The 16,680-nt window shown below is 32.8% G+C and overlaps 1 protein-coding gene across 1 annotated transcript in view; it reads right to left on the reverse strand.

Annotated features, from left to right (window-relative positions):
• Nucleotides 1-12,761: 12,761 nt before the first annotated feature.
• Nucleotides 12,762-16,680, reverse strand: part of jeb (low-density lipoprotein receptor domain-containing jelly belly protein) — a 102,517-nt gene continuing 98,598 nt past the window's right edge. The window contains exon 3 of the mRNA XM_090155763.1: nt 12,762-14,519. Coding sequence (XP_090011889.1) covers nt 14,457-14,519 — 63 coding nt within the window. The 3' untranslated portion in view covers nt 12,762-14,456. The remainder of the gene's footprint in view (nt 14,520-16,680) is intronic.

The following is a 16,680-nucleotide window of genomic DNA, read 5'->3' on the forward strand; positions in this document are numbered from 1 at the left end:
CTTAAACACGAAACGATTCTCTAGGCCCGAGTACTTTTCGCGCTTCTTCCTTTCAGCCTGGGTAGCGGCCCAGAGAGGGGCTGATGAAGATGAGGACAAATACGAAGGCGCGAGAGGGTCTGTGCAGGTGAAATCCCACACCAACGATTTTCCGCCGGACCATGGAACAAGGGACATTCCGTCTGGGCGTTTTCCGTCATCGCGGGACAACCCAGGTGGCTCGAGAACAGACGGTACACCTGCAGATACTAAGGCGCGTCGCAGGATGTCGTTGACGGCACCGTGTCGGGAGAGCCGGCCGGAGCTTTTCTTTCAACTCAGTCCGTGGGTGCCCCAGGAATCAACCATGATTCCGCAGTTGCAAGAGTGCGGAACACAGATGCGGGCGCCTAACCGAAGGCCGATGGCAATACGAAAAGAGTCATCGTCTAAATGGGTGCCCAAGGACGGCGATGGAAGGGCGTTTAGCCATGCACCAGACTCTTTGGTAATTACCGATATAAGCCGGGCTTTTTCACGATCGGTGGAAGCGCCTTCTTACAAAAGCGATAGAGATTTGTCAATGATCGGGGCGTCCCTGTCTTTAAACTTCATTTTCCAAAATATAAAAATAATAACAAATCTCTATTTGTAATGAAGTTTTGTTGCGATTTGGTTGCTAATCACTATGCTTGCCACCATATTTGCACCTTGCTGTTAACATTGAGCACTTAATATGTCAATAAAGTATATATTTAGGCTTCAGCTCATTAAATTTTTTAAGTTTAGAAATGAAATGGTTTCCAGGAAATTTGATAGAAAAACCTCAGCCATATGCGGCTTACTGGTAATTTTTACTTAAAGGGAATATAACCTCTGATATTTCTGTCGCCCTCCGAGGGTTCCAATATTGTCCGCTGCCTCCCATGGCTTTCCACACCTGCGGCGCTGATAATCGCTGATTGTGAAGGGAAAAATGGAAATTGATGGGGTCTTCCATAAAAAACGCGTTGGAGGTTCTATTCCCTTTAACACAATAGTTAATTACCAATTTAAAAAACTTACTAAGCCTAATCATTTAACCTACAACAACGGCGCCATTTTGTCAAAATTGAACGTGAACGCTCGAGCTTCTCTACGAAACTACGTCTGAAATCGACTTCAACGACGCGACGCCAAGTTTGTCCACAATGAACTAAAATTATCCGTGATTTTCCTATTCCCAGTATTAAAGCGTGCTATTTAAAGCCTGAACAACCCCTTAGATTCTTGGTCCATGGCCACAGGTGAATTTGAAACCGTCCTCCAGACTTGAAAACGAAATAATTTATAACGTGGGCCGAGTAATATCACGTTACATGCAATTAGTTCCGATGATATATTTTAAATAACGAATGCAAAGATGAAGATCCAAATGAATTGGGCTGACGTTCACTGAAGATTTCGAAGAAGATTAAACAGCATAAAGTATTTGTAATGACTCTATGGACGTTGGTTTTTTTATAATATGGGCTAACTTCATTATGTAAAATATCTGTAGTTACATACACCGAGGTGTGGATGTGAGACACGGCCCCTAGAGCAGGTACTTTTTAAAAGCCTGCACGCTAGAACAGTCATGTGAATAAATCTCTATTTTAAATCGTAAAGCATCGCGTTCTCATTTAACCATACTTAACAGTTTTTTAAACATAGAATATAGCCTTCTCAGTTAGCTGTGGATCGAATTACAGACTATAGTATTCCTTTTTTCTTCGTGGCAGAGACGCACTTCCTTAGGGACCATGATTATCCAGAACTTCTACAAGGTTTTCATAGGAATGCCTTAAGCCGCAACGGCCCAAGGTGTAATGTTATGCGGTGGGCATAAGAACTACACTCAGATTAAAACAAGAACAGAGTTTATTAACATAACATTAAGATTTCAATGAGATAACTGATTATCAAAGTTATTACAACAGCTATTTATACTAAAATTATTTACACTAAAAAACAACATTGATAAGAATATATTCTTTTTTACATTATCACAAGCGTGATTAATTAATGGCCATATGTTTGAACTTGATAGAAGATAAATATTGCGCGAAGAAAATTAAAATCATAGGTTCATGATTATAGCCACTAAAATTAAAACGATTTATGCCAACACCGAAGATGAAACCCAATCGGCTGGAAATCTCGCAGTGATTAAGTTCTGGAAACTCTTCCGCGACCGAGATTCTACATCGGCTCTGTCAATGGGAGAACCTTATAGAGCTAGGTTGAAGTTCAACGAATTGAGAAATGTGTCCTTTTTGTTGAAGCGTCTTTTAAACAAACACGTGAAGTAGACCTTGCTCAGCTCCTCAAAGCGCCAATGTTCAATTTATGAAGGAAATACGCCTAACTGAAATTACTACAGCAATAACGTCTCTACTTACGCGTAAAGTGCGGGTGAAGATTAAATATTAAATAAGATGATACGCGATCTTCCTGGTCCTATATTTAAAATACTGGCTATCAACGAAATCCCTCATTCTAGTTGATCCAACGCCCCGAGATTCACCTTACCTCCGGGAAATTTTGATGCTATCAAAGTTGTACTTGTAAATCTTGAAAAACCGTCTTCAGACGTTTGTAGATGAAATAATTATTAGGATATTTACAGAATGGCTTTCGTAAAGACCGGAGGGGCTTTGATAAGTTTTACCCCCTTCCGCCGCTACACTCATCCAATCTTAATTGGATGGCCCTAAACCCATCCATCCTATTCTGAACTGGAGAGCGTTACACCGGTACAGTTCCTCGCGGACGATATATATAATTTTAGGAGAGCTCCAACAGCTTTTGCACTTCGGGTCTCGAATTTAGCACCGCAAAATGCAAAGTTCACCGATTTAGTGGACTCCAAGTGAGTCGAGAAGTTATTCTTCAGGGTATAGGCCTAAGTTATCGAGCTAAATTTAAAGCCAGGTGGCCGGGATACAATACGTAGGAGGGTGATAGCAGTCCCTTCGTGAAACGCGAGCCAACCTAGACTAGTTTTTATGCACTGTTAAAAATAAAGGTTTATAAAACGACCAATATTGGACTTTTAATTTATTTCAAACCATTTGGTTACTGAAAATGGTCTAATCAATTATTTTAGACCAATTTTACTCTTTCATGTTGAATACAATACCTTTTGGGGTATTGAAAGGGAACGAGCCATAAGAGTAAACTTTTTCCAGTCCTGGTGGTAAAGGTATAAAAAAGTTATGTTCTAACATTCAATCCTTTTGACTACCCATTTAATTCCCTTAAACGAAGAAAAAAATGATACAGACCAATTTCGAGACTAGTATTTGAATACTACGTTATTTCTTTTTTAATATTTTCTTTAAAATAACATAATGCGAAGAAATTCCAATCACCAGGAATATTTAACTATTATAACCCAAATATCGGCACCAATGAATTCTTGCTATGTGTATATCAAAAACTGAAAGTATAATATGATACTTCACGTGATCAACTCCCTTCGTTCAACGACTATTTCCCCCTAGCTAAAACCAGCCTAATCTGGCCATGTTAATGGTTAATCTATTGAGTCGTATTGAATAATAATAAAAAAAATTAATAAGGGCCTATAAAGGACTGAAAATAAAGTTAAAAAGGATTAACTTCTTACTGTTTATGAAGTAAAATAGATAAAAGAGTGTAAAATAAGTACTTAAACACTCCACAAAAGGACTGAATTTGGGGAGCAGAAGGTTTAAATATGTTCTATGATAAAATCCTGAATGGTCTTAAATATTGGAAAATGTTTTAAGCACTTTAGAGCTCTAAAATAAGACCTTTTTTTAACAGTGTGGTAAGGGAAAACCCTTTTAACCAGTGGGGAAAGAACTCGGAAACTCAACGCGGAAGGAGTTGTTCCGAGATTTCACCCAGTGTCACAAGCTGGAATAGAACCTGGATCCTCTTGCTGCGAGGTGAAAGTGCTAACTACTTCACCACCCCGCCGTGGACCAAAAACCAGTATATGAAAGAATGGCAGCGGTCAGTGGCAATGTTTTTACGGCAAACGCCGCTCTGAATTGCGAATTATCCTGGTCAACATTCGAGGAGCGCGAAGCTATAAGCTTATCTTTTGGAGGAGACGTGGATGTTGAAGGAAATTTATATACAGGGTGTTTTCCTTTGATCGGCCCAGGTATTTTTCTCAAAAACTATACTTTCTAGAAATTTGAAATTTTCAGTATGTACTCTCTCGGGGGAGATCGTTGTTATTTGTAAATTTCAGAAAAATTGTGAAATGTTTCACGGTTTTATAAGTGTTAGTTTTTGAACGGAATACTCAAAAATCATAGAAAGGGCAGTATAGCAATTGAATTGGAACGTCTCGCTTTAAAGCAAAGCTAGGAATGGTACAGAGCTTATTCAAATTAGGTAATTTTTTGTTTCTGCCGCGTACCGGTGCCTCGCCAACGGCAGCTAGGCTAGCGAATGTCTTCGGTGAAGATCCATCCTGCCAGTTTTCCGCCATGACTTAAGAATAAACTAGACAATATTTTAAAATAATAAGTATATTAGTTCAGCTTTTCCATTTTATTTTTAAGAATTTTTATTTGAAAAATATTTTTAAATGGGATTTGGGAGTCCAGCATTGCGCTGATTTTGTTCTCTGCTATAAAAGGGAATATTTATAGTGAGAGCGCATGGTGATAAATTGTTCGAAATTGGTATACAGCTCTGAAAATTAATATACACGTGCCTTGAACTATACTCTCGACTACCTAAATTTTATTTTTCAAAAAAACCGACTGGAAAAACTTTAATAAGCAAAAAACGCTCTTGATGCCGAGGACGCGCGCATCTTAGTTTATTAGTGTTTTTAAAATGATATGTTCTACGTTAAACCGCATCTCCACAACTTTAGGATTAAAAAATGGTAAATCGCGTGTAGTTCGCGTGGTAAAGGTGGTAAAGTTATGAATTTTTTTATGGTAATACGTGTCACAGTGCTTCTTAAAACCTGATATGGAACCACATCGAGGTATTTTTCTTACTTGACGTTTTTTACCATTTTTCAGTTTTCTCCATAGGGAAAATCTTAAATCGCGTGTATCTCGGGGTGGTACAAAGGCATTTTTTGCTTATAAAAATTTTTCCAGTCGGTTTTTTTGAAAAATAAAATTTAAGTAGTCGAGAGTATAGTTCAAGGCACGTGTATATCAATTTTCAGAGCTGTATACCAATTTCGAACAATTCGGGTATATTTTGTAACCATGCGCTCTCACTATTATGGTAGTAGAAGCCCATAACTATTCGTTCACCGACAAGGAGACTACCCGTGGTGGTTATCACCGATTTTGTTGAAACTCGGGGGTTAGGTAGACCTTATGGTAGTATGAAAATTTCCAAAGGGAAAAGTTGCAATGGACTTTAGTTTTCTTAAATTCTTCAAACTTCGAAAACATTAAAATTTTCAAAACTTAACCAAAATGAAAATTTGATCTATTTTGGGTAAAATTAACAGTTTTGGGTAACGTTTTACCAAATTCGGGTAAATTTTGGTAAAGTTTCAATAAACTACATTAAATTATCTCAATATTACTTTATTAATGTTAAATTGGGTAAAGTCAAATAAAATTGTTTGTTTGAGATAATTTAATGTAATTTATTGAAACTTTACCAAATTTACCCAAATTTGGTAAATTTTACCCAAAATAGGTCAAATTAATCATTTTGGTTCAGTTTTTTAAATTTTATTTTTTTCGAATTTTTGAAGAATTTAAGTGTGAAACCGAAAAAATCCCATTCTTTTTTAAATGGAGAATTTTTTGTTTTGAGAGGTCAAAAACATTTTTGGTTTCCATGGGAAAACTAAAGCCTATTGCAACTTTTCCCTTTGGGAATTTTCATACTACCATAAGGTCTACCTAACCCCCGGTACTTAATTAAGAATTTGGGGACTTCCTTTTCATATTTAAATTCCTTCGCGAACATCTTTCGAAATATTTATATTATTTTAGAGGCAGTGATCCAGCTTTCCAAATAGTATAACATATTGGGTATTTTAGCTGTCAGCCGAGACAAAAATGAGCAAATTTACGCAATAACATAAAATGCGACAATTCAATAAGAAGTGTGAGGGGAAAGTCACTATGCTTTAGGATGTTCTAATCAAATTCTAATAATCATGATTAATTGATTAAACTTTAATCATTATTTAATAATTTCAATAGTGATTAAATCATTTCAACCACGATTGAATCATTTTAATCACATGACTTAAATATTTAAATCACGATTGGGGTGGAGCTTTAAATGCAATAAATACGCACGATTTAGTCTTTCAAATCTCGATTTAATTATTTAAATCTTTATTTAATTCTTCAAATATCGATGTAATTATTCAAATCTTGATTTAATTCTTCAAATATCGATGTAATTATTCCAAGCTATATTTAATTATTGAAATCTCGATTTAAATATTCAAATCTCGATTTAATTATTCAAATCTTGATTTAATTATTCAAATATCAATTTAGTTATTCAAATCACGATTTAATCATTTATGGTTTATTCATTTAATTATGATTTATTCATTTAATTATGATTTATTAATTTAATTATGATTTTTTCATTTAATAATGATTTATCCATTTAATTATGATTTATTCATTTAATTATGATTTATTCATTTAATTATGATTTATTCATTTAATTATGATTTATTCATTTAATTATGATTTATTCATTTAATTATGATTTATTCATTTAATTATGATTTATTCATTTAATTATGATTTATTCATTTAATTATGATTTATTCATTTAATTATGATTTATTCATTTAATTATGATTTATTCATTTAATTATGATTTATTCATTTAATTATGATTTATTTATTTAATTATGATTTAATCACTTTATCGTGATTTATTCATTTAATTATGATTTAATCACGTTATCGTGATTTATTCATTTAATTATGATTTAATCATGTTATCGTGATTTAATCATTTAATTATGATTTAATCATTTTATCGTGATTTAATCATTTAATTATGATTTAATCATTTCATCGTGATTTAATCATTTCATCGTGATTTAATCATTTCATCGTGGTTTAATCATTTAATCGAGATTTTGTTATTTCATCCTGATTTCATCATTTTATCGTGATTTTGTTATTTCATCCTGATTTCATCATTTAATCGTTATTTAATAATTTCATCGCGATTTAATCATTTCATCATGATTTAATCATTTCATCGTGATTTAATCAAATATATATAATTTAATCATTTAAACAAATATATATAATTTAATCATTTAATCAAATATATATCATTTAATCATTTAATCAAATATATATCATTTAATCATTTAATCAAATATATATCATTTAATCATTTTAACAAATATATATAATTTAATCAAATATATATCATTTAATCATTTTAACAAATATATATAATTTAATCAAATATATATCATTTAATCAAATATATATCATTTAATCAAATATATATCATTTAATCATTTAATCAAATATATATAATTTAATCGTTTAATCAAATATATATCATTTAATCATTCCCCTCTAATAAGTGTTTATTGTTTTATCTTGAACGTTTTTAGTCTTTACTTAAAGCAACTTTTTCAGTAAAGATGTCATGTTATCAGTACAATAGAAGAAATTAAAAACTGTATAAATATAAATATATTCAAGAAAAAAATCTGTAAATGGATTAGTGACCAGAGTTATGAATATTTGTATGATATCCTTTGTTTTTAAGGTTTTTGTTTATGACCCACGTACAACGATAAATAAATAATAATCAGCTAAGCTAAGAACCCCCTTATGCCAAAACCATCTAGCGACTTTTAGTGCTATTAATTTAATACGTAGGAGTGTGATGGCAGCTCTTCATGCCACGCGAGCCAACAGCTGCATACACCTACTAATACCGCTAACCTCAACATGTTTTATGGAAGGGCAAGTGCTAACTACTTCGCCACCCCACGAGATCTAACCATCAATGACTGCGATTGCACCAATAGATATTTCTATAAAATAAAATGAAAAGAAAGGAAAAATAGAATATGTTGCTTTTACGTTACAAAACGCAGCTTTATAGACGTATTCACATATTGCCTACAGGGAAATATGCAAAAAGGGGCGAAATCCACGCGAGGTACCTTCCTATTTAATAATGTTTTAGGTAGATGGCGACACTATAAAGTTTGTGAAAAATAAACTTTTTTGAAAAGTTATTAATTTATTACTAAATTATAGTAGGCCTACTTTAAATTCTTATTAAAATATATGATTTTTGTAATTTAAATTAACAATTAATTTTAACAGAAGTTAACACTCTCCGCCATAGATGGCACTATAATACGATTTTAAACTATCCAATCAGGGAAGATAATTTTGTATTTTAAATCTCGACAAAACCGTTCTCCACTAAAAACTGAAAACTTTCAACCAATCGTTGAAAATCAAAATTATGACGTCATGCTGCTATCAGAGCGCCATCTACTAACAAATAACGCCATCACCACGTTACCTCGGATGAATATTACCCCTTTAAAGTCGTCTTTGCTTCTTAAAAATTGTAAATCGATCTATTAGTATATTCTTCGCACGCACGCTAGAAAAAGCTCTAATCCTCTGGCGACTGTAGCGCGCGCTCGTAGACTTGTAAAAGTGAGAGACTGTGACGTCAGAGCCACATTTAAAGGGAATATAACCTCAGGTATTTGGTCGCTCTTGCCTTTGGCATTAGAAATGTTTGGCGCCACTGTGCAGGGAAATTTGAAATATTGAAGGGGTCTTCCATAAAGATGGCTTTGCAGGTTATATTCCCTTTAAACAAGAAGGCCACGTTCCTTTATAAAAAAAAACTATTATACCTGTAAATTTGGGGTCCATTTTGCATCCCCCCCAAATAAAGGGCTAAATTATCGTTTTGGAATTTCCCGAAGGCAACAAGCGAGATCCTTTTGCGTGACAGATAAAATATATATATTTAATTCGTCAATTCAAAATACAGTTCAATTTTATTTTATACAGCAGTGAATGTTCTAACAGATAATAATACAGAGGTAATGGTCTATAATATATATTTTTATATAAACCCATTTCGACGATTTAACAAGGAAATAATTATACTATTAAATTATTTTATTTTACTTTTCATTCGTAATACTAATTGACCATTTTTTTTTTGCATTTCAACCCAAACGCTATGTACACGAAAGATTTGGTTTATTATATATATTGATTGGACCTTCAAAGTTTTATATGGTCAAAATACCTTCAAACCCGCTCAAGACGGATATTAACACGGCAAATAACGAAGACTTATACATTTGTATTCACTATAGCTACGTATAACTCATAATTTAACATTTTATATTTTTTAATATTAAAACTGAAAAAAACTATACATAAAAATTCATCAAAACATTTAAAATTTATCTAAATTAAAAAGATATTTTTTTTAGCTAAAATACATGTTGTGCAAAAATTATAGATAAAATATATAGTAAATAATACTGTTTTTAGTTTTGTTGAAGTTTTACTTTTTTTAATACCGCGTGCCTTTTACTAAAAACACAATATCACCACCATTCTCGACTTAGTTTTTAGTTTTTCAAAACGAAATATCGCAAGAATAAAATAAAAATTTATTTTGAGCAAAACTAAACCCACTGAACAGGGTGTTTTATATTAATTTAAAAAAGCTATTAATTGGCCTAAAAAATGTCGAAACAATATTTTTTATTTCCTCGCCAAATTTTTGAAACTTTTAAAGTTTTCGTTTTAGTTTTAGTTTTAGCCTTTTTTTACACCGCAGAAGAGCTCAATTTGTTATTTCTTAAACATCAACAAATTCATTTTTTTTTCAAAAGTATATTTTGATTTTCTTTTTCTCTTTTTAAATAGGGGAACCGTATTTTCCCTGATATTGTCCCACCGTGTTTGTTTAGTTTCTGAAATACATTCTCTTCACCTCCGAAGCTATTCACTATTGGTTTACATTATAGTCATGATACCAATGGCGAATAAATAAAATTAGGTGTGGAAAAATAAATATTTGTCGGAATGTTTAAAAATATATCGAAATTAAATTAATTATTTTCTCTCATCATTCTTTTTAGTTTACTTTGTTTTTTTAATATCAAACCTCGCGCATTCAAATTGACGAGATTTGTTTATATTGGTTAGGTTTCTTTTATACTTCAATTAAAAAAAACATACTTCATAATTTTCCATATGTATTCGGTTTTTCTTTTAAAAAGTTAGAATTTTTTTTGTATTATGCTTATTCAATAGGAAGGGGGAGGGGTTAGCTACATAAACATATTTGTACTGATTTGTGTACTCTGGCCTTAATATGGCGAACTTTATTTTTCATGTCTCTCTCGCTCTCTCGTTTTTTTTTGGCTATTTCTCATTTCACTCGCCTATGTTTTAGAGTATTCAAATTTAGTGTTAATAGACCCTGATCTCGCCAAAGCGAATAATGGCCGTCTTCAAACGCTATCGCCATCCGTTGTTTTAGCGACCGTACGATATTAGAGGGTCTGTTTAACACGTAAGCGAACAACGATGGGCTAAGTTGTTGTTAGACAGTCATTGAGCGCGTTGGCGACTCGATTCGACGGTATAAAAGAAAACTAATTATTTTAATTAAAACTGACTATTTTTTAAACTAAATGTGTAATTAAATTAGGGCTATCATACGGGACTTTTAGAAGATTTTTTTCTCTTTTTAAAAACATCTTCACCATTAGCAATCTGTTCATTTATGGATGACACTTCATTTTTTTTATAAATCTTTGTGTGTATTTGTTTACATTTCATTATTTTATTTTATTTTACCAATGAAAGTAAGTAAAGAAAATTTTCACGATAAATTAAAATTGCACGCTGATATATTAGTTTTAAATTAATTTTGCTAAAAATGAAATACCGACAACGTCATACGTAAAAGTTTGTAGTTTTTTTTCTTGAAAATGGACTTTTTTACGCAATATGTTTTTAGACTTTTAAATGGTGGTACGTTATATGATTGTATACACATTTTGACTAGATTAACTCATAAAATTTAATTTTGTACAGCGTTTTTTTTATCCGAGTTGAGAAAAATTGAATTTAATACAACGTGGATAGTGCCAAGAATATTATTATTAATTTTTTCAATACGGGACATATTATAGATGAGACAAATAAAAACTCGTGTTTTGTTTTCTCAAAGTGCGCCATTAATTTTAATAACAATTGGTGATTTGCTTAAATGTAAAACGTGTATTTAACAAATCGGTTATTTTAGTTTACCGATACATTTACCAAAATATGAGGCGTTAAAAGTATGAACCCCGCGAAGGATTCGAATTAAATTTGTTTGGATTGTACGTAGCGGCCAGGATTCGAGATGGTACGTAAAAAGTGATTTCGAAAAAGGTGGACAACGTTACGGAAATCATAAGCTATAACTTTTTTATGGGTTCAACCCGCCGTGTGACGTCATCGCGTAGCCAACCAATCGTGGCGTTTCCTAGAAATCACTCGCCCAAAACAAAGTCAATAATATATACTTTTTCGTTTTTTTTTTAATTTATAAAAGACCCGTTAAATTACTTCGTTTAAAATTAATTGAAAAAATCTACGGTATTCGTGAAGGCTCTATCCTACTAATAAACGTATATTTAAACTTAAGAAAAATCACATACCTATAGAGTTACTTTGGATACGGTCATAATAATTCGAAGAAAATAATTAATATATTTCTAAATATCAGTGTCTGTCGCGCCTAAAAGGATTACCGTACATTTTTTTTTTAAAATCCATGGAAGTATGGTTATTTAATTCAGTTTTGCTTTTTTTCTTAAAAACAAACAAACAAACAATGGAATATTCACGTATCCGGGAAGTAAAGACTTTTTTTTATATGTACGCTTAATATACTTTGTTTCTCTTCTTTCCCCTTCCAAATATGATAATTTTTAATAACGCTAATATAATATAGTCTACTTTGCAAATTGAACATTAGGTTTTTATTTTTTAAATGTGTATTAGGCCTGTTTTGACGAGGTATATATGATTTGACACGGTTTTTTATTTTATTATATTTCTTTAAACTCGGCGATTTTTAGCTGTTCGTTTTTAACTATTCCACCAACAATGGGTTTTTTTATCCAATATTTAGACCAAGGATTCACTAAGAAAATCGTAATGGGATAATTTGGTTTACGCCGCCCAACCTAAAAGTCAATTTTTTACATTAACCTAAAGTATCGTTATTATTATTATTATTATTATTATTTTTATTTTAGTTTATTACAGCAACTCGCGTAACGTGTACGGAACTTTTACACCCGATTTTTGCCTCGAAAATTTCGCAAAAATCCTTCGAAAAAATGCGTTTTCCGTGTTAAAAGTTATAGCACCAAGGAAAAGACAAATTCGGGAATGTTTTGTTTAACGAGTAATACACTTATCAAGCGGTTTATTTTGTGTGTTTTGTTTCATTTAGGACAATATTATTCATTTAAACATTAGACGGAATGTACAGTATTTAGTTAGCCTAGTTAAAACTACTTAACCTCTTTTCAATTTACGATCTCGTAAAAAAATGTTTACGCGACTTAATTTGGAAATTATTGGTTTAAAACCTGATTGTATCATTTTAGAGGTAATTAACTCCGAACAATACGAAAATCTTGTCTTTTTCGCAAATACTAAAACGAAAATTTTCTTATAACGTTCTTAATTTTGAGACAAGATTTTCGCGCGCCTCCGAAATTTTCTTTAAGCAAAACTGCAAAAAAATATCGAATTAATAATGATAAAATATATACGATTTGGTGTGTGGTTATTATTTGGTTATACATTTTTTTGTTTAATATATTTTGCGAAAAATACCGATAAGGAAAACTATATCTAACACGGTACAAAAATATGAGAAAATGGAGGAGGTCAAAAAATGGGAGGCATTTTTATTCTCTCTCTCTCTTTTTGTTTATTTTGATATCTCATTTGTTTATATATATATATTTGTTTAACGGTTAAATATTGAATTCATCTAAATATTTAAACCCTAAAACACACAGCCACAGCCACTTTTAACGATTGTCAATGTTGTACGGCGGAATTTCAATTTTAATTTATTTCATTTCTATACTTTTCACTTTTTCAATTCAAAAAAATTATTCCGTTTTATTTCGTGACCCCGAGAAAAACCACTAGATGGCGCCGCGATATTCGGACCTCCCGATTTAGTGAGGGTTTTTTTTTCATACATGATAATCCCAAATTCGTCCACTTCGAAACAATAGGCGAATTTAGGACTCTCTAGCTACTATATAGGGTGACGTTAGTCCTTCCGATGTCCGACTTAGAGTTCACGCTGCCATCTAGCGGGGTTTTTCTTCGCGAGAAAATGGCTTCGTAATATGTATCATTTTGAAATTTCTCAAAATACATTGGCCTATGCAAAAACTGGAAAACAATTATTTTACGGGCATATACGTAATTAGCGCCAATCGAAATGATATTTCAAGAAACTAACGTCGCTTTCTCCATCAAAAAAGCGACTGAGAAGATCGTAAAAATATCCATCCGCGTCTTCATTCCCTGTTTGTTCTATTATCGTTAATTTGTTATAATTGGAATGGGGAGGACGGGTCGGAAATTGACGGTTTATTTTAATCTCTCTTTGAAATTTTATCATTTTGTTAATTCAATAAATTAATCAAATATTTTCGGAAGAGGTTTTGAATGAATTGAAAAGATGTAAATAAAAGGGGACGTTGCATTACCATTTAGAGCTTTCATAGCGTCGCTTTTGTATTATTTTCGAAACCCCATTTGAATGATTATCCCACCTAAACAGCCACCATAGTTCGCGTAATTAGTCGAGTCCCCCGGAATGTCTTGGTATTTACTTAGCTATATATAATTTGTGTTCGCGAAGATTCGTATCTCTCTCGTCATGGGATCCGAGAGCAGCCGACGAAGAGGAGAGACGAGTTTGTACGACCAGAGTTACTATTTATTTACGGAAGGCGTTTTTTTCAATAAATTCTTAGACAACAACGTCGCGAGATGGCGCCGCCGTACGATGATTGCTTTTCTCGCTGTTGTTCATTTTTTTATTCTCTTCTTGTATTTATATCCTCCTTGGAAAATAATTTTTTTGTAGTCCAGGTATAATAATTCTGTTGTTGACGTATATACTTTATATATACTTTATATATGATTGCGAAAAAACTGATTTCGTTCCAACGATTATTAAAGTAAACGCGTGTCTATTTAAGAAATAGGTTCATAGCCTCTTTAACATTTTTACTGGTCGGGGGTAGATGGCGTTGTCGGCCGCTTTTCGGATTCGCGCTTCTTTGTGACGTTTGTCCTCCCGATGATGATTATTATTGACCTTTTGCCGGTGGACTCCAACCCCGCGTCGCTCGCCGTTGTAGCTTGACCTCATCAGATTCGACCTCGGGCCCACCGCAAAAGAGCGTCCGCTAGGACGTCCAGGTGCGCCTTCGTCTACAGCCGCCAAAAGGGAAGACAAAAACACGTTCGATTAAATCCACACACTGATATATTCGCGCGTACATTCGCGATGAAAAAGACAATTCACTTAGAACTCGGGGAAATGGATCAATTAACCGCCAAAATTGCCATTAATCATAAAAAAATTCGATTAACTGTTTATTTCTGGCTATTATTCGCGACTATTATACGATTTAATATGCCAAAAATAAGTTTTTATTCGGATAATTTTAGGATATGGATATAAAAGAAATGAACGGAAAATGTTTTATCCGAACGCCGAGTACTAAATTCACTAACGCGTCTCTTTTTGGTCTATTTACGCCTGTAGAAGTGCTCCGCGTACACTACACTGGTGTTCAGGGAGAGGACAACCTAACCATCAATATTTCTAGGTTAAATCCGATTACTCTCGCATTCGTGGCTACTTCAATAAACGTTTCTGTATTTATTTCGAATAAATGTTTTTTGAAATGATTTCAAATTGTAATATTTTATTAAATTTTTTAAATAATTTAACGACCAGTTTAACAGTCGCTGGACATCTATTTCGTGTTTAGTACCATCAAATAATTTGATTTGAAAATAATATCAAGGTTTCGGCGAATTCAACATATAAAACTGTAAATTTCCAGGAAAGTTTGGAAACATTTCAAAATTTCCTAAATTAGCGAAAGTGGCATACTTAGTAAGCCGTACGCCGCGTTCATTTTTCCCCGGACTGTTGTTGCATTAAAGGCAAACGTAAATATTTCATGCGTAGAGCGCACTCCCATATATGTGAATTAGCTATTAGAAATAAATTTAAAATGCACTACTCGATTTATTAAGTTACGATGTAGTACGGATCAACGAAGGTTGCCAGGGTCATTGAACATTTGAAGTATAACGCTTTGGGCTCACTCATTAAAGGTTAAAGGTTACTGGAAGATGTATTTACCGGATTTGAAAAGGGTAAATTACTCGCTACACCCGGAACAAGATTTATAATAAACACACTCTTCGGGAAAAAGTATATTCCAATAATATACGAAGTTGAAACACCCTAGGCCAAATACAATTATTTTCACGTCGACCTACAGGTCGAGTCATTTTAACTCTTGTGAAAACAAGCCTTAAGGCAAAATGGGAATATACTGGTTGCCACCAAGCCCACCATACACAGAGAATCGAATAAATAAAAATAAATAAAAATCAGATTTAAATAAAATAAATAATTTTTTAGATTTTTAATGCTCAATCAAAATTAGCTTTAATTTTCAGATTGAAAACAATAAAATGCCAAAGTCTGGTATTTTTCTCGAAGTTTAGTTCTCAAGAATTAAACCAGATGGCACTGTGAGAGATTTGTCTAAGCTGGGTGTAATGATCCGTTCACATGTTATCGTTGCCTATCGCGTAATGTAAAACCCAAAAACGCTATTGAAAGGCTTTAGTCCCATTCGACCGAAATCCCATTCGACCGAAGGCGGTTTTTGAGGTGTCCCATTCGACCGAATTCCGCCGAAACGTGCGGTTTTTATGTGTCCCATTCGACCGAACGTTTTTATGTGTCCCATTCGACCGAACGCTGCTATATAAATTGGCTTTTGGAATGAGCATGGATTATATTTTTATCTTCACCTAGTCAAGAAAAGTAACTGAACCAAAACTGAAATAGTAAACTTAACCAACTCTAACCTAACCTAACCTAACCTAACCTAACCTAACCTAAACATGGATCTTCGATAGTACATACCTTATAAATAAAATACCAAATCACCCCGCCAATTGGGCTACATTTTAAAATTCTTTCGGTCGAATGGGATTTCGGTCGAATGGGAATAAACGATTGAAAGAACTTAAATAAAATAGTTTCGCGGCGGGGTTAAATTAAAAATAAAATAAATTTTTTTATTGTTGGCAAACTAGGTATTTCAATCTTAAAGTTGGAAAACTTAGAATTTCTTTATTTAAGTAATATGATATTTACTTTGTTATTTAAAGAAACTTCAATTCGTTCAAATCTATTTAAAACGGTATAATATAAATTTTTGTTCAATGATGTGTCGCTCCTCCAGATACATTGGTCGCAAAATCCCAATATGTATTTAGCATTTTTCCAACAGTACTCTATTTTATTCTGACTAAATTCCTGTAACGTATTTTACTCTCC

The sequence above is a fragment of the Leiobunum rupestre genome, chromosome 8 (assembly GCF_980474605.1).
Source record: "Leiobunum rupestre chromosome 8, qqLeiRupe1.1.hap1, whole genome shotgun sequence".
Lineage (NCBI taxonomy): Eukaryota > Metazoa > Arthropoda > Arachnida > Opiliones > Sclerosomatidae > Leiobunum > Leiobunum rupestre.